This window comes from Lipotes vexillifer, unplaced genomic scaffold (genome assembly GCF_000442215.2).
Source record: "Lipotes vexillifer unplaced genomic scaffold, Lipotes_vexillifer_v1.1 scaffold532, whole genome shotgun sequence".
NCBI lineage: Eukaryota > Metazoa > Chordata > Mammalia > Artiodactyla > Lipotidae > Lipotes > Lipotes vexillifer.
The window spans coordinates 1,469,964-1,493,274 of record NW_006798027.1 but is presented as its reverse complement, the minus strand read 5'-3'; the positions used below and the strand labels follow the sequence as shown (position 1 = coordinate 1,493,274).

At 42.4% G+C, this 23,311-nt stretch overlaps 1 protein-coding gene across 1 annotated transcript in view; it reads right to left on the bottom strand.

Annotated features, from left to right (window-relative positions):
• Positions 1–2,085: 2,085 nt before the first annotated feature.
• Positions 2,086–23,311, bottom strand: part of ADAMTSL3 (ADAMTS like 3) — a 371,609-nt gene continuing 350,383 nt past the window's right edge. The window contains 5 exon segments of the mRNA XM_007470069.1: positions 2,086–2,192; positions 3,056–3,270; positions 10,719–10,819; positions 18,226–18,430; positions 23,012–23,195. Of these exon segments, the coding sequence (XP_007470131.1) occupies positions 2,086–2,192; positions 3,056–3,270; positions 10,719–10,819; positions 18,226–18,430; positions 23,012–23,195 (812 nt within the window).

The window sequence follows — 23,311 nt, the reverse complement described above, 5'->3', positions numbered from 1 at the left end:
CAGAGAGGCAGCCAAGGTGACCATACCCAAGGCCACCAAAACCCGAATGCAAATAAGTCACCTGCCTTTGTAAGGATGCCACTGAATAATCAAAGTACATTTATTTCTGAATTCCTAGTCAGGATCGTGAAAGAGAAATAGTAACTCTTAGGTGATAGAAACAGTAGTAAAATACAGTACACAGGAAGGTCATTTGAATGATAACAAAACAAAAGGTACAACAGCAAATGAAAAATAGCAACTTTAAATACAAAGTGAAGCAGTTTAATAAGAAATTTTGTTAATAAGAAAAATACATGTCCCCTGTCTTTATTACATACTGTACAAAGTAAAATATTGCACCTTTAAGTCATATAATAAATATATACAAAGAGTATTGTACAAATGATCTCTCTTTTAATTTAAAAAGCCTTCAACAATCAAGTGTGATTGCTGATGAACAACTCACAGGCTGGTGTGTCCTCGTCACGTTCCCGCACCCATTCCCAACCACCAAACCCTCCACGTACAGTAGTGCTCATCCCAGTGTCAGAGAGGCTGCAGTTAGAACAAGAGACCTGGTGCTCAGGATATGGCAGAGAGACTCAGCAAGCTTGTCCACAGACAAATCCAAAGCCAGAACGCACTGCTCACTTATGAGTGACCAGGGACTAGGGCCAGCACACCTGCTTCAGGTAACTTTGCTGCCGACAGCCTATAGGCAACATGCGCACAGGCAGCTGGGACCCCGGATAAAGAAGTATGACCACTTATTTGGGGTTGTGTGCCATCCAAAGCCATAACTGGTAGTATGTAAGAGCCCCCTAACCAAATCAGCTTTAGAACGTACAATTAAATACTAGTTCCCAACTCCTTCCGCAGCAACATCTTCTCCAAACTTTACATCCACCCTGACGCCATCACTAATGCCAGCATTGGCACGATCCAAACCCAAACCAATTCTGACCTAACCCTAATCCATAAAGCCAACTCTAGCCTTAACAATAAGTTAATCTCCATTTCTCTCACCTAACCCAAGGCTAAAACTAAAATGAACCCTAAACTTATTCACCAAATCCTAACTCTAACTTCTCATCCTAACTGTACCTTCCAGCCTAACGCTAATTCGCTTTGGGTTTACTGACAAATCAGTTCAAATTAAAACAGTTATTTACTGTAAACAGCTCTTTTCAGCTATCATGTTTCATAGTTAGATTACTTTCTCATAATTTTTCCAAAATAAAAATCCTTAGGAATACTATCTTATGCATAAATTCGGTCTAACAAGGCTTTGGTTTTTCTGTTTGTGTACAAGAGAATAGTGCTGAGAAAAATCTCATACACAGCTCTTAAAAGAACGCTTTGAATATACTTCAAAATCAGTAGAAGAGGTTAACTTTCCATCTCCTTTAATTTCCAAGATGCCTCATTTGGTCACAGATCGATTTCCGTAGTTGCAGAAACGGCAGCAATGTTTACTCAGTGTTTTCTTCCCTAAGTTCTCTAAGAGCAAGGACAAGATGCCATTCCCCCAGGATGTCTGGATCAGTCAGGGTCACAAGCCTGTCCAGAGTGATTGTCTCCTTCTCACAGACTAAATGTAAGGGTCCATAAAAATGCCATTAGAGCCAACATCTTAACAACTACTGGCCAGAGCTTCTAAAATGTAAATGCCTTATAAACCTGTTGCAACCCTAAAACTGAGAGAAGTCATCAGTTGCCATGTTTCTCAAGCCTTCAGGATGTCGTACTCTCTACTAGTCTATAAATCACAGGAAGAGGCAGCTCGTGACAATGCACAGGTGATCTTGGTGATTTCCTGATTAGAAGGACAGGACGAGGTCCCGCGTGCAATGGTGTGCCTGCTACAGTATTTTATGTTAGTCCTGGAACATATCATTTAAAAGAGTTGTCATTAAAAACCGGCCATGGGGAAATGACAGTCCCAAATTTTAACAGTGGTGATTTGCATCGACTTCTGTCTGATTGTAGAATCTAGAGGGGTTTTTTGGTAAAGAAATACATGTTTTTGTGCCAGCTACATGGGGAAGAGAGCTTTTACATTTTGTTTCATCTTCCCAGTGGCATTAGGACCCCCTAAAAGTTTTATCCTTCTTTACACGACTGACAGCACCTTTGTTTGTAGAGGTCTAGCGAACACAAATTAAGATGCTTTACAAACGTACAGGAGTGAGTTGTGTCTGTGCAGCCTCCTGCAGAAAAAAAAAAAAAAAAAATATATATATATATATATATATAAAACATTATTTTCCAGTATAGGTTATTACAAGATATTGAACATTGTTCCCTGTGCTACACAGTAGATTCTTATTAACATATGTTTATTTTTATGTTAATTTAAATAAGAACATATACATTAATATAACTTAAATTTATATATATATATATATATATATATATATCCATTTAACACATAGCTCATTAGAGACCTAGTTTAAAAAGAAGTAGATGATTTTATGAAAAGCAGACACTGAGATCACAGGGGGAAGCTGAAGAAGCTAGGCTTGGGTTAGGGCCACTGCTTGGCACTGGAGTCAGAAGTGCCCTGGACTCACTTCTTAGCTGGGCCAAGTGGCTTCTCGATGCCCTCAGGGGACGTCACAGCCCTTCAGGCCACCTGCTCCTCCCAGTGCTGACAGCAGCACTAGCTTCTGGGGTGTCATGAATCCCAGGGAAAACTTATCAAAGCAATGGACCTCTCCCTAGAAAAATATATATGATTACATTTCCCACATAACTTCAGGGCATTTACACACCTGCCCAATCCCATCCAAGGAAGCCTTGTCTGAGGGGCTGAAACTCCAAGGCAGAAAGAGGCTGTGGAGAGGCTCGCAGTGCTCGTTAGAAGGCCACCGACCACCCTACTCAGTCAACTATTTTCTTCTCTAAAAGATACCAAGTTGCACCCACATCAAAGCAGCTAATCTCCTGATGTCCCAAGATACCACATCCATTCAGAATGGCCCTGCGGACGAGACCCTGACAAGGTTGGCTCCATGCGGTCCGGTTTGCACAAGGCTTCGGGGTGGTTGCAATACCTGAGAGGGGTACGTACTATCACAGGAAGGCCCCAGGCAGTGCCGCCAGGAAGAGGGTTTCTTTCCCGGCTCACAGCGCCTCTCAGCCACTGTCTTGCAGGTCCTTGTGTGGACACAGTCCACCTTCCGAGACTGGAAGCCCTGACCACAGGCTGACGTACAGGGCCTCCAAGGGCCTGCATGCCAACATGCGTCACAAGCCCGCAACGAGCAGTTCCTCCAAAAGGTGGGTCTGAAATGAGAAAAACAAACAAAAAGGTGGACAATGGGAGAAAGTGGGGTGTAACTTCTTGCTGGGATCAAGCCTTTTACTGTACTGTACTTTCAGTATAGCAAAGGCTTGACAATTACGACCTTATTCAACAGGAAACTCATCTGCATTGTTCCTGGCTGACTAAGCAAAGTGGTGGAGGAATCACAACCTCAATAGAGGCAAGCAAACCACGTGTTCCCATGAGCCTCCGGCACCACATCAAGGCACGCATCTCAAAAGACACACTCTCCTGATGAGCTGGAGCAGATCGATTTAGGCAAGGAAGAGAAGAATGACACATTTGTTAACAAACTGTAAGCTCCATTTATATAAGCACTTGAAATATATTCTGGTATGAGTATGAATTTGTTTGTGAGCAATCTTCTCTGCTAAGAGGAGTGCTCTAGTTTACATTTAGGACACACTATAACTCGTAGTGAGAGCTAAAAAAGACCTTTTGGGAAGAGGGATCTCTTTCTAGCCTCCTTACTCTTTAAAACAGAACAGAAAGTTAATGCCCTCTGTTTTGTTTTTGTCAAAAGGGGTCCACTGTACGTGTATATTTATTTGACAACCATGTGCCAGAGAATTTTCCAAATACTTTTCATAGATTGACTCCTTTAATCCTCACAACTACCCTACGCAGTAGCTACTTAATTTTTTTATTGAAGTATCGTTGATTTACAATATTATATTAGCTTCAGGTGTACAACATAGTGATTCAATATTTTTATACTTTATACTCCATTTAAAGTTATTATAAAATACTGACTATATTCCCTGTGCTGTGCATTACATCCTTGTACCTTATTTATTTTCTACCAACTGGTTGACACCTCTCAGTCTCTTAGCCCTGTCTTGCCCATCCTCCATGCCTTTCCCCTGCTGGGTAATCACTAGTTTGTCTCTGTATCTATGAGTCTGTTTCTGTTATAGTCATTTGTTTTATTTTTTAGATTCCACGTGTAAGTGACAGATATGATATTTGTCTTTCTCTGTCTGACTTTCTTCCCTAAGCATATATACACTCCAGGTCTATCCATGTTGTTGCAAATGGCAAAATCTCATTTTTTATGGCTGAGTAATATTTCACTGTATATGTCTCCTTTATCCATTCATCTGTTGATGGCTACTTAAGTTGTTTCCATATCTTTCCATATCTATTATAAATAATGGTGCTCTGAAAATTGGGATGCATATATCTTTTTTTTTTTTTTTTTTTTGCAGTATGCGGGCCTCACTTTTGTGGCCTCTCCCATTGCAGAGCACAGGCTCTGGATGTGCAGGCTCAGCGGCCATGGCTCACGGGCCCAGCCGCTCCATGGCATGTGGGATCTTCCCGGACCGGGGCATGAACCCATGTCCCCTGCATCGGCAGGTGGACTCTCAACCACTGCGCCACCGGGGAAGCCCAATCTTTTTAAATTTGTTTTCATTTTCTTCAGATTTATACCCAGGAGTGGAATTGCTATGTCATCTGGTAGTTCTCTTTTTAACTTTTTAAGGAATCTCTATACTGTTTTCCATAGCAGCTGCACTAATTGACATTCCCACTAACAGTGTACAAGTGTTCCCTTTTCCCATCCTCAGCAACATTTATTATTTGTTGTCTTTTTGACAACATATATTCTGACAAGTGTGACGTGATATTTCATTCTGGTTTTGATATGCATTTCCCTGATGATTAGTGATGTTCAGCATCTTTTCATGTGCCTGTTGAATGCCCTCTGATTTTTGAACAGATATTTACCCTGGAGGGTGGGCCACCTTAGTGGACCCACTTTGGGGTATCTGCTCTTGTTCCCTCTGGCAGGGTTCCTGGAACTGATGTACTTGTACCACACGAGAATGTCTCCCCATCCCCGAAGATGACTGGAAGAGGGCCCTAACCTGAGCTGGTTCAATCACTGTCTTTCTCCCAGGAACTTGGAAGTTGCTGGAACAAGACATATAAACCTGAAGGCTGGAGTAGTGGTGGCCATACTCTGCCACACGGGCCAGACAAGTAGAATAAAATAACATTCAGAAAGAGCAAAGAATGAAGCAGAAACACACAGAGCTGCAGAGCTGAGAGGAGAAATAACTCCTCATTTCTTGGTTACAGTCCTTCCTGAGGTCTCACAGCATTATCCCTTTGGATTGAGACATTTTTGTGTTCCTATAAAAGGCTCCCTATCAGCGCACATAATCCATAAGGAGTGTTGAAACACCAACGGAAATGTAATAAGGTGGAGAAAATTCTGATCACCTGAACTTCTCTAAGAGACTATTACACATAGTTGGAAGCAATACTTTGATTAGCCAGTAGGGGGAGACTCTATCAAAGGGTTTACTTAATACTGTCCCATCAAACTGTTTATAAGATTTGTAAGAGGAAAAGGGATGAGGGTGTCCTGTTAACTGCAGGGTTTTTGTTTTCTCCAGTGGGTATGAAGCTTAGGGGGCCAAAAGTTGAGTTGCTTTGGACAAGAGGGCAGAGACTGAGTACTCTTCAGCCATCCCCTATGCAGAGATCAGCTTTTCTACTGAAAACAGTTGAACAAATATTCCAAGGAAACTCAAAGAAGACATTTTAAAAGATATCAAATTGTTCTATGTGAGAATAGTGGTCCTATCTTAATAAGAACTCTCCCACCCTCTTTGTATAACTCATTCCAAGTTGACTTTTGTTGTTTCCAGCCCAAAGGACCTTAACTAATACAGCCTCTTTTTCTGCTTTGTTAGAAGACAGGGCCAGTGGGAAGTCAGAAGAAACTATTTAGCTTCCTAAATATGAAAGGTGAGGGGGGCGCAAGGAGCTAGAGACCAAGGCAGATGCTGAAACCCAAGAGGCTGGTCATTGAGGACCCAGTAAAAGAATGCAAGATCGGTCCAGCAGAGAGCATCACTTCCTTCCGGGCAGAGATGGGACTGGGGATGGGGATGCCTGAGCTAGGGGGACACAATCTGGGCACCAACACTGTGCACACAACTGGAGCTCGTGTTTTTCTATGCAAAACATGAAAGTAGAAATGGCAGCAGAAATCATAACAGTAACCCTGTTTCTACTAGTCTTCCTTAATTTCTCATTCCTATTCAGTCCAGCTCTGCTCCTACCTCAAATAACCCGTTTCATCATCAGCCAGATGGAACTACTGATTCTGTAGGGCAGTAGATTTCAAGTCTGGCTTACTATCAGAGGTATGTAGGCAGCTTGAAAAAGACATAGATTAGGAAAGAATTAAAAACAAAAGACAAACAAACGAACAAAAGAGATACAGATTGCCAGGTCCCACTCCCTCCCCAAGATTCTAATTCATTAAGTCCCAGTTGAGGCCCAAGAATCTTTTAAAGAAACTTCCTAGGGAATTCTGACTCATGGCTGAGGTTAGGAATTACCTCTTTGGGGAACAAACTCTCTGGGTCCTCCAGCATGTCCTCAGATCCCTGTGTTGTCTTCTTGCCATAATGTGGGCTAGTTTACCCTGATAATTCTCACTCCCTTTATAACTTTTCAGTGGAAGCCACACCTCCCAAACCCTTCCCAGGGCCAATAATAGAGGCTAGCAGATGACCTGCTCACCACTGATTCTCTACCAGTGGCCACTAACAATGTTGCTCCTTGTAACACACCCTCTAATATTTACTGAGGCCGTACTATGGCAACTGGGGGTCTCCCGCCCACCCACTGCATTGTAAAGTGAGATCTAGTACCTCACCTACCTTCAGCGAGCTCACAGGAAGCACGCCCAGTCAGCAGAAGAGGTCTGTGGGGGAAAATGAGGCCAGAAAACTGCAAAAGAGACCCACAGAAGCTCTCTAAAGTAACCTAGTCCTTCTTCCATAAACCACCAGATATTTAGGGAAAATTAACAGCATGAAAGAACAGTACTAGGACACTAGTACTAAAAGCTGAACAGCCAACCCTGGAGGAAGCAGAACAATAGAGAAAATGAAAGGCAACTTGACTCTTTTCCCCCTTCAGGTCTAGGAATTTTTCTTCTATTACTTCTTTTATGTCTACCCTTTCAGTTCATTTCCATATCTCTTTCTCTAAAACCCCACTTAATCAGATATCCTCGTGATAGATCCTTCCATGCCTTTTATCCTCTCTATTCTATTTCTTGCTTCTTGTTCTGGTTGGAAAGTTAATGGCGTATCCGAGGGACGGAAAGGACAGTGGCTGGAATACAAAGAGACAGACTGAGGTCTCGAATGAGGGTGTGCAGGGAAGTAGGACTTGACCTATTGACCAAAATATTGACAATATTTTATAGGGCATATTGTGGATTTTAGTCAACCTTTTCCCTAAGAGCAAGTGAAGCCTCTAAAGTGATGTTAATCTAGCAGGGAGACGGGGTGTGGTGGTGGTATGATCAGATTTGCATTTTGGAAAAGATTACTCTGGCTGCAGTAGGGAGACTGGGTTGGAAAGGAGCATGGATGGATGCAGGGAGACCAGTTGGGTGGCTTGGCCAGGGGTGATGGTGGTAAAGATGGAAAAAGGTGGATGGGTTGGAGAAAAAGTACAAAGAGCCAAAAGTCATATAAAAAGTAACCAGAAAAGTACAAATTACAATAAGATATTTTTTCATCCATCAGATTGGCAAAATTTTTAAAATACTGAAAAACCTATATGAAGTTGATGAAAAGGGGGACTCTCATATACTGTTGGTGTAGACATTTTGATGGTTATTTAGTAGTGTCCAAATGAGCATGTCTGTCAATTCAAGTCCATATCTAAAATTTATCCCATAAGAATATATTACCCTTTGTGCATAAAGATGTTCTGGGATGTTTACCGCAGCATTTGTTTGTAACAGCAAAAGAATTGGAAACAATCAAATGTCCATTAGCAATGGAGAGAGGTAATATTAAGTACAACAGTTCAAAAGAATAAAGTGACTCATGTACTTGGATGGGAAATAGCTCTATAATGTATTGATAAGCAGAAAAAACAAGTTTCAGAAAAATATATCCAGTATGTTATAAAGAAAGCTCAAACCACTTAGGTGTTTGTAATATAAATATATCTTTGAGCGTGCAAAGTAAAACATCTGGGATGATACCTATCAATCTGTGTGTGGTCTCCGTCTTCCGAACAATATTGGAAACTGGGTTTTCTGTTGAGAATAAGGGCAGCTGTTCCAGACATTTTCCATTTGAGGAGAATGGTTCTGGCTGGAATTGTTTTGGGAATAGGAAATGCAGCTGACCCTACATTGCCAAACCTTACTGAAGGCTCAAAATAGAAACAGAGCCAGTTGTCAAGGTCATCTCATTTTCTCCAGCAAGACTCAGGATATGGAGGAGGAAGGAAGAGCCACAGAGTGAGCATGTTCTATGACCAAGGCTGCTTAAGTGCTTCACACTAAACCAATTAATCAAAGCTTCCCCCAAACAAGATAACCTACAGACTAGGAGAAAATATTTGCAAATGATGCGACCGACAAGGGCTTGATTTCCAAGATAAAGTAAGAGCTCACACAACTCAACCACAACAAAAAAAACAGAAAACCCTATCCAAAAATGGGCAGAAGACCTAGACAGACATTTGTCCAAAGAAGAAATACAGATAGCCAATAGGCACATGAAAAGATGCTCAATATCGCTAATTATTAGAGAAATGCAAATCAAAACTATAATGAGGTACCACCTCACACCAGTCAGGATGGCCATCATTAAAACGTCTATAAATAACAAATGCTGGAGAGGGTACAGAGAAAAGGGAACCCTCTTACCCTGTTCGTGGGAATGTAAGGTGGTGCAGCCATTGTGGAAGACAGTACGGAGGTTCCTCAGAAAACTAAAAATAGAATTACCATGTGATCCAGCAATCCTACTCCCAGGCATATATCCGGAGAAAACTATAATTCAAAAAGATACATGCACCCAATAGCCAAGACATGGAAACAACCTAAGTGTCCACTGACAGATGAATGGATAAAGAAGATGTGGTATCTATATACAATGGAATACTACACAGCCATAAAAAGAATGAAATCATGCCATTTGCAGCAACATGGATGCAACAAGAGATTATCATACTAAGTGAAGTAAGTCAGAAAGAGAAAGACAAATACCATACAATATCACTTATGTGTGAAATCTAAAATATGACACAGGGCTTCCCTGGTGGCGCAGTGGTTGAGAGTCCGCCTGCCGATGCAGGGGACATGGGTTCGTGCCCCAGTCCAGGAAGATCCCACACGCCGCAGAGCGGCTGGGCCCGTGGGCCATGGCTGCTGAGCCTGTGTGTCCGGAGCCTGTGCTCCGCAATGGGAGAGGCCACAACAGTGAGAGGCCCGTGTACCGCCAAAAAATAAAATAAAATAAAATAAAATATGACACAAATGAACCTGTCTTTCAAACAGAAACAGAATCACGGACATATGAGAATAGACTGGTGGTTGCCAAAGGGGAGGAGGTTGGGGGAGGGATGGAGTGGAAGGCTGGTGTGAGCAGATGTAAGTTTGTATATATAATGGATAGATAGTAAGGTCCTACTGTATAGCACAGAGAACTATATTCAATATTCTATGATAAGCCATAATGGAAAAGACTATTTAAAAAAAAGAATGTCTATATGTGTATAACTGAATCACTTTGCTGTACAGCAGAAATTAACACAACACTGTAAATCAACTCTACTTCAATTAAAGAAAAAACCTAGCATAATTTCACACCGACAATAATACCCCATTGTGCAGACTAGGAGGTTAGGTAGTCCAAGGTTACACAAGAAGAGAGTGGTAGAACTCCAAATTTCCCCATTAGTGTGCCCTCTTGGCTTTCTCCTCACTTTCTCTGGCTGGAGCACGCTCCTCTGGGGTGGTGGAGTCACCAGACGGAAGGGGTCTGGGTGACCTCTGAGTGACCTCAGGGAACAAAGTTCTTCTACCCCTAAATCATCTATCAGCTCAGACTTTTATAAAAGAGGGAAGCATTTTTTTCTTGTGTAAGCCCCTTAAGATAAAAGTTAATTTTATTCTCTGCTAAAGTAAATTTTATTCTCTGCTAATAACGTTGGACGTTATTCTGTGCCAACGTCCTAATCAAACAGTTTCTAAACAAAGGAATAATGTAGTTCATAGAAAACACTAGGTTACAGATTTAATCTGTAAGCCTAAATGAAATATTATTAGGCTTCATCAACTTTGTATATAGAGGGAAAAATACCTGTCTATTCTCAATGCTACTTTTTCTTTTCTCTTTGGGGTGTCTCTATATGTTGAACATCCAAATAATTTGTGATGATAAATAGTACATGTTAATGAGTATTTTGGTATAATACATACTATTGAGGATGGCACCATGAGAAATCATAATTTAGTAGGAACTGTCCATTATGAGAGGTGGTATAGAGGACAGATGATGCCACTTTCAGGCAGTCATAGTCACTACTGAGGTGGCAGAGGTTGTGTGCTGCCCTAGGGCGGGGCCGGTACCTCCTGTCATCACAGCCGGACTCAGTACGGTTGGGGTGTTGACAAATTATATGATGCTGCTGCTGCATCCTCACAGCGCGACCCAGGCAACGTCCAGGACACTGGAACAAAAGCACAATGCAGTATAAACAACACTGGGAGCTCATGCTGCTGGGGTTCCAAAACCATGTGCTGCGGCGGCATTGCTAAGGACTAGCTACAGGGGATCAGCTGTCCCCGAGGGAAGTTAGGGAGGATGTAAGCCCAGCTCTAAGGACCAGACAGCCCTCCTTCAGAGCCAGAAGTTTCCCTTCCTCCTCTTTTCCCCCAGAAACTTAGACCACCTCTGGGCAGAAGGGGAAAGGACAGGGCCAATCTGTAATTGACCAGGCTTAGGTTCAGAAATGACTATACTTAAAACCATAAGCCATGGGCAAGTTTGGGTTTTCCTGCTCAGAGCAAAAATGAAGGCTATGTATTGAGGTGAGTTCAATTACAGAAAAAAAATATTTTGACATGCAGTTCTTAAATTTTTCTGTACTCATAACACCTATTAATTTTTCTTGTAATTTGTTTTATGCTTGAAAAGGTCTTTCCCATCCTGATAGTTCTAGTCCAGTTTAATTACTTTTACACTGAGCACTTTAATCAAGTCAGAATTTTTTCTGATGTACGCCGTGAGTTTGGGCTCTCATTTTACTTTTTTTCTTAACATTAGTTGACCAATTTCCCTCATACAATCTTTTTTTTTTTCCTAACAACATTATTGTGATATAATTCACATACTGTACAAGTCACTGTTTAACGTATACAATTTAATGGTTTTTAGAGTTGTGCAACCGTCACCACAATCAATTTTAAGACATTATCACCATCCCCAAAAGAAACCCTGTACCCTTTAGCATCTACTCCCAATTCCTCCCATGGCCTCTCCCCCTCAGGCCCAGACAACTGTTCAGCTACATTCTTCTCTAGAGATTTACCTACTGTAGACACTTCATATAAATAGAATCATACAATATGTGGTCTTTTGTGTCTGCCTTCCCTCCCTGACCATAATGTCTTTAAGGTTCATCACCTTGTAATACATATTAGTACTTTATCCTTTTTAATGGCCAGATGATATTCCATTGTACAAATACACCACATTTGATCTATCTGTCAGTTATTTCCAATTTTTGGAGTTTTATTATGGGTTTGACTTGAGTTATTCCCACTCTTTGGTTCTTATAAATAATGCTGCTATGAACATTCATGTACAGGTTTTTCTGTGAACCTGTTTTCGTTTCTCTTCAGTACATACCTAGGAGTAGAATTACTGCGTCATATGGTAACCCATACATTTAACCTTTTGAAGAACTGTCAGACTGTTTTCCAAAGTGGCTAGACCATTTTTCATTCACGCTTGCAAAGTATTAAGGTTCCAATTTCTCCATGTCCTCATCAACACTTACTACTATCTCTCTTTGTGATTAGCATTTCCCTAATGACTAATGATGCCAAGTATCTTTTCCTGTTCTTACTGGCCATTTGTAAGTCTTTATTGGAGAAATGTCTATTCAGATCCTTTTCAATATTTTAATTAGTTTATTTGTGTTTTTATTATTGAGTTTGAGTGTTCTTTTTATATTTTAGAAACAAGTTCCCTTTCATAGATATGATTTTAAAATACTTTCTCCCACTCTGTGGGCTGTCCACTTTCTTGATCATGTCCTTCGTAGCAAAAAAAGTTTTTAATTTTGATGTGGTCCAATTTATTTTTGTTGTTGTTGTAGCTTATGTTTTAGTGTCATATCTAAGAAACCATCTCCTAATCCAAAGCATGAAGATTTATGGCTACATTTTCTTCCAGGAGCTTTATTGTTTTAGCTCTTAAGTTTAGGTCTCTGATAAATTTTGACTTAATTTTTTGTATATGTTGTAGGCTAGGAATTCAAGTTCTTTCTTTTGTATGTGGCTATTCAGTTGTCCTGCACCATTTGTTGAGGAGATTATTCTTTCCCCATTGAATGGTCTTGTCACCTTTGCAGAAAATCAGATGACATAGATACATGGATTTATCTCCAGACTTTCAACTCTCTTTCATCAATCTATGTGTCTATGGTATGCGAGTACCACACTCTCATGATTATTACAGTTTTGTAGTAAGTTTTGAAACTGAGAAGTCTGAGCCCTCCAACTTTGTTCTTTTTCTAGATTGTTCTGGCTATTCTGGGTCCTTTATATTTCCATATGAATTTTAGGATCAGCTTGTCAATTTCTGCAAAAAAGCTGGGATTTTGAAAGGGATTGTGTTGAATCTGTAGATCAACTTGGGGAATGCTGTCATCTGAATAACATTAAGTCTTTTTATCCATAAATATAGGATGTCTTTTCATTTATTTAGATCTTCTTTAATGTCTGGAAAAAAAAACTTTCTGTAGTTTTATACTATTTATTTTTTTTGAACTATTCTTCCCTCTATGATGAGCTGCCTTTGAACTTTAAACTCATTTTACATGGGTCTGTTTCTGTACTCTTAATTATATTCCATGACTCACGTCTATTCCTCTACTAATGCTGCACTATTTTACTACAAGAGCTTTGCAGCACGCTTTGACATCAGATAAGGAAAGTCTTTCTACACCTCTGGTAATTTGCTTTTCTAAAAATTTCTTGTCCTCACTCATTCTCCCATATGAATGTCAAAACTATCGTAAATTCCGAAAAAAGAATTCTACTGTAATCTGAATTGGAATTACATGTTTCAGTTCATTTAAAGGAATGGACTGTTCCAACTTTTCTGTTATGTGTTTCAACAATGTGTTACATTTTTCTTTATAGGTTCTGTGATGGTTAATTTTATGTGTCATTTCTCACCCATACCTGATCAAGTGAAATTTAATGAGGCTTTGGACTTGGAATCGGTGTTGGAATGGGTTAAGACCTCTGGGGATATTGAGATGGGGTGAGTGTATTTTGCACATGAGAAGGACGTGAATTTTGGGGGCACCAAAGGGCATAATGTTATGGACCTGTCTGTATCCCCTCAAAATTTATATATTGAAGCTCTAACCACCAATGTGAGTGCATTTGGAGATAGGGTCTCTAAGGAGGTTAGAGGTTAAATGAGTCCATAAGGGTGGGGCCTTAATCTGACAGGAATAGTGTCCTTATAAGAAGAGGAAGAGACACCAGAACTCTGTGTGTGTGTGCACAGAGAAGAGACCATGTGAGGATGTAGTTAGAAGGTGGCTGTCCACAAGCCAGAAAGAGAAGTCTGACCAAAACCAACCCCGACAGCAGCTTGATTTTGGACTTCTAGCCTCTAGAACCGGGAGAACATAAATTTCTGCTGTTTAAGGCACCCAATCTGTGGTTTTTCTCTTATGGTGCCCTGCAGACTAAGACAGGGTCTACTACACATTTCTTAAGCATTTTTTCCCAGGTATTTTTTATTATAATAGCATTCAAGGTGGTATTTGGAATACCGGTTCTGAGACTTCTGTGCACATATTACTAGTGTTCCTCTGCTCCTTTTCTTGAAGCCTGCTCTTGTCCCTATTGCCTCAAATCCATCTATCTTGTAGCTTGTTATTGAGCTGCGACATTCAAAGGGACCCGACCTTGGTTAACCTTTGTACTGGAGACAGAGACACTATGATTTCCAAATGCAATCCTTGAGGTCAGACGCATACATTCATTTTAGAGACCAATCAGACTTTTCCCACAAATTAAAAAAGACAGTATTAGAAACAAGGTGATGATTTGTATGTGTGTGTGTTTTATTCTATATTTGTCTCTTAAATCAAATAGAAAACAAAAAGTGGAGCTACAAACCTAAGTTACGATAGTACTAGCTTTTCTCATCGCCCGTCTATCTACTTTTACCAGAGGTCTTTATTTCTTCATAAGGCTTTGAGTTACTGTCCAGGGTCCTTGACTCCAACCTGAAGAACTCCCTGTGGCAGGCAGGTCTGGTGGTTAAGAACTCTCTCGACTCTTGATTAACTGGGAATGTCTTGATTTCTCCCTCATTTTCAAAGGAAAGTTTTGCTAGATATAGGATTCTTGGTTAACGGTTTCTTTCCTTCAACACTTCGAGTACATTGAGCCATGCCATCTGGCCTCCGAGGCTCCTGATGAGAAATCTGCTCACGACCTTCCTGGCAAATCTTCTCTCAGCTTCATAGACTTTCATAACGTACCTGATCGTGTCTTATGCAACAGAACATTTCGTATAGTATCGTGAAGTCAGTTAAGTTATAACATTATTTTGAGACCAGAATTTAAGGAAAAGGAATTGAATATTTCAAGTATAGACATTATGAGGTCTTTAAAACTATTACACATTTTCAAACTAGAAATAAAAAGGCCACTGAAGTATCCCACAGATTTTAATTTATAACAAAGTGAATACCACTATCTAATAACACACGTACAGAAAAATTTCTTTGGGATCCTTTTTCCTAAGTGTAAAGGGGCCTTGAACTCAAAAAGTGAGAAAACCACTGTGGTTTATCCCCAGCAGTAATGGGTCCATTTCCTGCTCTGACCTCAGAGTGCCCCACTGTGATGTAATTCACAAGAACCCTAGAAGAGACCCCAGCTGGGCCCAGGTGTTTTGTCCTTAGAGCCCAGGAAGCTGCTTTTGGTGACCTGACGGCTTTGGACCCACAGTTAACTTGTTTTTTCCTTGTTTCTGCCATTTTGTTGATTTTTTCCCCTCTTTTCTCTACCCTTTTTTTCTCATTTTTCTTTGTTCTTTGCCTTTTTCTCATTTTTCTTTATTTTTCTCTCTTTATCATTTTAGTTTTAAATTTGTTCTTCTCAATTTTTTGGTGTTTCTTTTCCATTTCTTCTGCTTTCCTTTGTTCTTTTTCTCATTTTTATCTTAATTTTAGTTAGTATTGCAAGATTAGTACAGTTAGCATAGTCAGTATTGTTGGTATAGTTAGTGTAGTTGGTATACTTAATACTTTATTAGCATAGGTAGTGTAGTTAGTACTAGTTAGCGCTGTTGGTACAGCTCAGAGTAGTTAGCAGGTCACCATGATGGAGGACCTCACAGCCAACTCTGCTGACAAGGAGGCTCGTATTGAAGATTACGAGATCCTCCACACCATTGGTGAAGGCAGCTTCGGTAAAGTGAAGCTGGCCCGGCACATTGTGACCGGGACACAGGTGGCTATCAAGGTCATTAGGAAAAGGCGTCAGAGCTTCTCAACTTTCCAGGCACATTTCTGGGAAGTGTTCAGTATGAGGGCTCTGAATCACCCCAATATTGTAAAAATGCTGGGGGTGATTGAAATGGAGGAGACATTGTACCTCGTGATGGAGTACCTCAGTGGGGGGGACATGTTCAGCTACTTAATGATCCATGGCCGTATGACAGAGGCGGAGGCCCGAAGCCCATTCCAGCAGCTGGTCTCTGCTCTGCATCATTGCCACCAGAGGGGCATCGTGCACCGGGACCTGAAGCCAACGAATCTCCTCTTTGATTCCAACATGAATATAAAACTGACAGACTTTGGCCTCAGCAACAAGTGTGATGACACTGCCAAACTGGACACGATCTGCGGCACACTCCCGTATGCTGCCCCAGAACTCTTGCTGGGGCAGAGCTACAGCGGCCCTGCGTTGGACGTGTGGAACCTGGGAGTAGTGCTCTACATCATGGTAACTGGGTGCCAGCCCTTTGTGGGAAAAGACGTCCAGGAGCTGCGGACGCAAATCCTACAAGGGCAATACCCCATCCCACCTTACCTGTCTTTGGAGATAAGGGGTCTATTACAAAAAATGATTGCCCTCAACCCCAGTGACAGAGGCACCTTACCTGACCTCATGAGGCATCCATGGGTGAACATGGGCCAGAAGGAGCCACTCCGGCCATGCTGTGAAGAGGACCCGGGGGTGACAATGGTGAGGACTCTGGGCATGACTCGCGATCAGATCCAGGACCCAGGAACAGGCAGTGTGAGCTCCATGAAACCAATGGTGGGGTCCTCCATCATAACTGTGAGGCCCTTCCCTTCCAGGGACCTCAGTGGCAGTGAACGTGAGCCTTCTTCAAGCCCTGAGTTGTCCACCCTGCTAACCAGGTGGCTCTACCAGGGAGAAAATGTGCAGCTGCAGGAAGACCAGCAGGCAGGGCAGAAGACCAGTGAGCCTGCCTGTCCCCCTCCCAGCCTGGAGTCGATGACTGCCACCCCCAGCCCAGCCCACCAGTGTGGCCCTGGGACATCCCCCTCCACCAGCAGCAGGATTGGAGCCCCAGAGGGAACCAGCTGCCCCCCGGGGGTGTCCAACACTGGAAGGTCCTCCCACGCTGGGCAGCCTGAGAGTATGTCCTCATCCACTCCCTCTGGCCACAGCCAGAAAAAGCAAGGGGTGGCTGGGAGAATCAGGAACTTTATATTAAAACACCTTTGTTGCAAGCTGCCCAGCAAGAGGCGTCATAATAAAGTGAGCCCATCTGAACCCCATGGATGACTGAGGCAGGAAGGTCAGGCCGCTGTGCTCCCTGGGACCCGGTCCAGTGGAAGATGAGTGTGTTCTATGCACGGCCTTCAGAAGCATCGTATCCAAGACCCTGGCCAGCTCAGAGGATGGTCCGGAGCAGCCCAGGCGACCGAAAAAGAGGCCACCATGGCTGCAGGTCCGCCCCTCAATCCCCACCTGGGTGAAACTTCAGAGACTGGACTGTCATTCCTGGGGCACGTCTCCCCTCCCCCACTCTTCTGTCTTCCGTGTTGGTGGGGGAGGGGGATAGTTCTTGTTCGAAGAACTCCTTGGTTCTTCCAATTCTAGTTAATAAACTTGATGCTCCAGAAAGATGTATCACACTCTGCTTTGCATCGTCCCTGCACAGAATTGGGGCTGTGCATTTTCCAGTTAGACAAGTGTGTAGCCATGTAGTGCTTGGAGTTAATCAGAACAACTAAAGGGGAAAATGACCTAAGGGAATTAGCACAATGACTCCCAGCAGCAACTACTGCTGCACTGCAGGGCAGAAATGCAGGAAGTGTGAAGTACCTTCCTGCACTAACATTACTGAACATATTCAGAAGGGCCGAGGGGAACTTTTGGTCCCTGCAGCCTGTGTTATTTACAACAGAGAGGCCCATGAAAGGATAAGAAGTTCCCGTGAACCAGCCTGTGCGCGGTGTGGTAAGGTCCCTGTGCAGCTGAGTTTCATGACTGTCACGCAGCAGTTGGGCTCTCCTCTTCCCCTGTGCGGAGGGGCCCTGATGCATGGGTTTATTTTATTTTTTTTGATGTACACCATTTTAAAAGTCTTTATTGAATTTGTTACAATATTCCTTCTGTTTTATGTTTTGGTTCTTTGGCCGCGAGGCACGTGAGATCTTGGTCCCCAACGAGGGATCCAACCCGCACCCCCTGCACTGGAAGGCAAAATCTTAACCACTGGACCACCAGGGAAGTCTCTTTTTTAATTTTATTTTTTTGATGCATGGGTTTCACCACAGGGAGTGTATGATTATAGTAGATGATCATACTTTCAAAACACTAGATTTGTCAGCATTACCTGGTTCCCTGGTTCAATAAGCCCTGGAACACACGGGTGACTGGAGCAGGGGCTTCTTCCCAGAGGCCTCTCTCTGGGGGCACATGCTCTCGGAGGCATCACCTGTACAGTTCCATTGGCTCTCGTCCGCTTACAGGTCACTTGCCGACTGCGGAATCCTTCACCGCAAGACACAGAGCACTCTGACCACGTGCCCGTGAACCACCTAAGAACAAAAACTACAGGAGCTTAGTAAGGACTGCCAGGACAGATCCAACAGGGAGTGCCTTCCAAAGGAAAAATTGATCCTAAGATGATGACTGTTTCAGGGCCCTCACACGTCTCTCTGGGAATGGGCAGCAGCACAGATAACTCCCAGCCATATGCTCAGATTTTCTTTTACTCAGAGAAGCAACAGAATCACCACGTAGAGACAACCAGCATAGGGGTGGGATATAGCCGTCTTCAAGTATGTAAGGAGCCATGACTTGTGTGGCTTCATAGAGTACAGCTAGGGCAAAATTAGGTGGAAACTTCAAAAAGGTGGATTCCAACTCACTGAAAGCAAAGGGAAGAAGATTTTACTAAATCACCTGTGTGCTCTTTGTGCTCTGAGACATTCGCATGTTTTCTAATGTAATTGTCATCTTGTTCCCATTCTTGCAATGAAGACAGCGATGTCCACAGGGTTAAATAGCTATGGTCCCATAACTAACATGCCAAGAAAGCTGGGACTGCTTCTAGATTTATCTGACCCTAAAGTTCATAATGATTATAGAAGACTGAACTTGGAAGTGGACACCTTGGAGATATTGGGTGCTCTGTCATTCAAGATGTTCGAGCTGCCACCAGGATACTGAAGAGTAGGGGTTCCTAACCTGAGCCCCATTGTTCTGCAAGGGAACCATGGACTTGGATGGGAAAAGGATTACATCTTCATTGCCACTAAGCTCTAACGGCAATTGAGTATTGCCTTCAATTGTAAAAATGTAGGCAACAACATATAGTAGTAATAGCAATACGTGTGATTTTGTTAGCAATAGAAATCACAGCTGCTTTCGCATGACATGAAAATTGTGGCAGGCATCCAAAACAGCAATTATATTCATCACCATTTCAAAATCAATTGTACTAGTAGATCCTATTATTTAGTGTGTTAATAGAGAAGCAAGTTTCCTATTACATCATACATTTAAAACTACTTCAGTAACTATATTTCAATATAATTAATTGGATTCATCTGTAGTCAAGTATATTTTATTTTTATAGATTTAAAACCCTTGATTGAGAAGGGAGCCATAGGCTTCTCTAGACTACGGAGGGATCCGTGGCACTGAAATGTGAAGGACCCCTGATGTAGAGGGATCTAGGGTTAGATGATCTCTACTGTTTCTTCTAGGTATGAAAGTGTATGACTCTGTTTTTTCTAGGAGTGGCTAAAGGCTTGAGAGTACTTAATAAATAAGGATAAATTTCCCAATGTGAATTCTCATTGTGAGAATCAACAATTGATATAAACCAGTTTTCTTGGATCAAATTCCTCCTAGTTATTCTAGCATCAGTTTGCTGCTTCCTGAGGGACAGATGACTCTTGCACAAGCTCTTCCTTTGAAGGACAGGAAGAGCTCATGCAAGAGTCAAGGTGCCTACGGCACTGCAAGAGAGGTCAAGGTGCCCACGGTATCCACGGCTCTTCTAAGAACGTGTTCTGAGGCATCTCTTTTGTTTCATGTGACCATGCCTCCCACTTCTCCTCCAAGGCACAGATCATGGATCCGGGGTGGGCATTTGCACAGGGCAGTGAGCTCTACAACATTATGTACACCTCCAATTCCTCCTCAGTAAAATGAGGTTGATAGTAGTGTCTGCCTCACAGGTTTGTGCTCAGTAAGTACTACTACTGTTTGGTTTTTGTGTTGGTTTGTTTTTTTGTTTGTTTTTACTGTGAATTTTGGCATTGTGAACTAAAATATTGCCTGCCATGTCACTAAACAAAGGATGTTGCAGCCATCATGCCATCACATTACAGCTGCCCTGACGGTGCACCACCCCGAGGAGACTCAGGATGAGAAAGCACAGGACACTGGCCCCAGATAGTGGAGGTGCACATCAAAGGAATGATTTCAGTAAGCCCAGACTCTTGCATCTTCCCATACAGACAAAGGCGCTAAATTCCTTAACTTGAGATAGCTGGTTTTCTTTAATTAACAGTAATCTTTTGATGTTCCAACTACCTGGTCTTTTGTTGCAAAAACTCCTATATATCTTGGTTCCCCACTCCCCGCCTTGCCACTTCAGAACAGTTTCTCAGCATTATCTGCGATGCTATGTCCCAAGCTTGAAGTCCTCAGAATGTCCGTCGAATAAAACATACCTCTCAACTTTTAGGTTGTGCATTATTTTCAGTCGATGGCATCATTGGTCAATTATCTGCTAGGGACTATGCTATTCAATCATTCATTCATTTTTTTTAACAAATATTTTTAGAGAGTGTACAATGGGGCAATCACTGTGCTGAGTGCTGGGGATAACTTGTTAAACACACCAGCTGTGGATTTGGTCTCACAGAACTGATGGTCCAGTACGTGGGCAAGACAGGCAGATTGTGGTAAGAGCTGTGCAGAAGAATGATACGGAAATAGAAAAACATATAGCACAGGGGTCTGGGTTAGTTTGGGGACTAGAAGGTTTTCCTGAATATAGATGAATAAGAATAGCTAAGTGAAAAGAGAGTAAGCAGTATGCGCAAAGGCCCTGAGTCAGGAGACAGAACGGTATATCGAAGGGACGAAAAAGACTATTGTGGATGGAGATCCAGTAACCAGGCTGGGAGACACAGCAATGAGGCAGAAAGGCAGCCTGAGACCCAAGCACGCAGGGACTTTTATTCTTTCACTAACCTATTCGGCCAGGCAGCAAATAGGTACTGGGCACTTACTATGTGCAAGGCATTATTTTAGACATTGGGGGACAAAATGAACAAGATAGACACAGTCCCTATGCCAGGAACTTTGACCTTTGTCCTAAGAACAATGGGAAGGCATGGAAGGTTGTTTATTTTTTTTAAACATCTTTATTGGAGTATAACTGCTTTACAATGCTGTGTTAGTTTCTGCTTTATAACAAAGTGAATCAGCTATACGTATACATATATCCCCATATCTCCTCCCTCTTGCGTCTCTCTGCCACCCTCCCTATCCCACCCCTCTAGGTAGTCACAAAGCACAGAGCTGATCTCCCTGTGCTATGCGGCTGCTTCCCACTAGATATCTGTTTTACATTTGGTAGTGTATATATGTTCATGCCACTCTCTCAGTTCGTCCCAGCTTACCCTTCCCCCTCCTTGTGTTCTCAAGTCCATTCTCTAAGTCCACGTCTTTATTCCTGTCCTGCCCGTAGTTTCTTCAGATCCATTTTTTTTGTTTTTTGTTTAGATTCCATATATATGTGTTAGCATACAGTATTTGTTTTTCTCTTTCTGACTTACTTCACTCTGTATGACAGACTCTAGGTCCATCCACTTCACTACAAATAACTCAATTTCATTTCTTTCTATGGCTGAGTAATATTCCATTGTGTATAGGTGCCACATCTTCTTTATCCATTCATCTGTCGATGGACACTTAGGTTGCTTCCATGTCCTGGCTATTGTAAACAGCTTCAGTGAACATTGTGGTACAGGTCTCTTTTTGAACTACGGTTTTCTCGGGGTATATGCCCTGTAGTGGGATTGCTGGGTCGTATGGTAGTTCTATTGTTAGTTTTCTAAAGAACCTCCATACTGTTCTCCATAGTGGCTGTATCAATTTACATTCTCACCAACAGTGCAAGAGGGTTCCCTTTTCAAGTGAGGAGCATCGTGATGAGTTTGTATTTAGGGTTTTTTTTTTTAAGGTTTTTTTCTGACGTGAACCGTTTTTAAAGTCTTTATTGAATCTGTTACAATATTGCTTCAGTTTTATGGTTTGGTTTTTCGGCCGCGAGGCATGTAGGACCTTAGCTCCCTGACCAGGGATCGAACCCACACCCCCTGCATTGGAAGGCAAAGTCTTAACCACTGGACTGCCAGGGAAGTCCCATGGGTTTGTGTTTTCAAAGATGGTTCTTCTTATAGAGTGGACAAGGCACTCTAGAAAGGAGACAAAACTCAGGAGGCTCCCGGAGTGGTCCTAGTGAGGAATGATGATAGCTTGGACTCCACTGGTAACAGTGGGAATTGACAAGAACGGATGGAAGTGAGAGGAAAGTGGGAGTTCAGGATGTTGTCAATGTGATCTGGAACACTGGGGACGGATCAGATTTGGTGGAGATCATGAGTTTGACTTTGGACATTTTTAAAACCATTGATTTGTGTTGCCTGTGACACAGAAAGGTTAGTAATGGTTTTACCCCTGGGGGTAGAGTCTATGGAACTGTGCTTTTAACTAGTGCCTCTCATGATCTGGCCCACTGCCTTATCTCCTGGGTAAACCCATGAAATCAGCTTTACTGTGCTCTTAAGGTACATTGTGAGTGCAGGAAACAGATTTGGGTAGCAATTAAGAGCAGATGCTGTGAAAGCAGACTACCTCAATTTGAATTCTGGCCCTTGTAACTGTGCGGCCTAGGGGAGTTTTTCCATCTGTAAAATAGAAAATGAACAACATCGACCTCATAGGTGACTGTGAAGTGATCCACATAAAGTACTTAGCAGAGTGCCTTGTATGGTACATGCTAAACAAATCATAGTGGTCGAGTTATTAAATCCAAATGACTGGGCATTTTAAAACAAGCCAAAACCTGGTACTGATGAGATGACTACACATACCTCGAGGGGCAGTCCCAGATGTTACAGGGCTGGAACCCAACCAGCGGCTTCTGGAGGTGCTCACAGAAGGCCTCACTCACTTCCTGCCCATTGGCCATTACACACTGGGGTCTCTGAACTCGGGCGCCCAAGTGGCCGCAAGTGGCAGAACAATGTGTCCAGCTACCAAGCTCCCAGAAAGTCTCTGCGGAAAGAAAATGAATGTCATGACACATGAGAAATGATGATGGGCTGGAGACAACCCAGCCAAAGACCACCGCCAGCTGTTTTCTGGTTACCTGCCTGTCTGGTGCTCTGAGT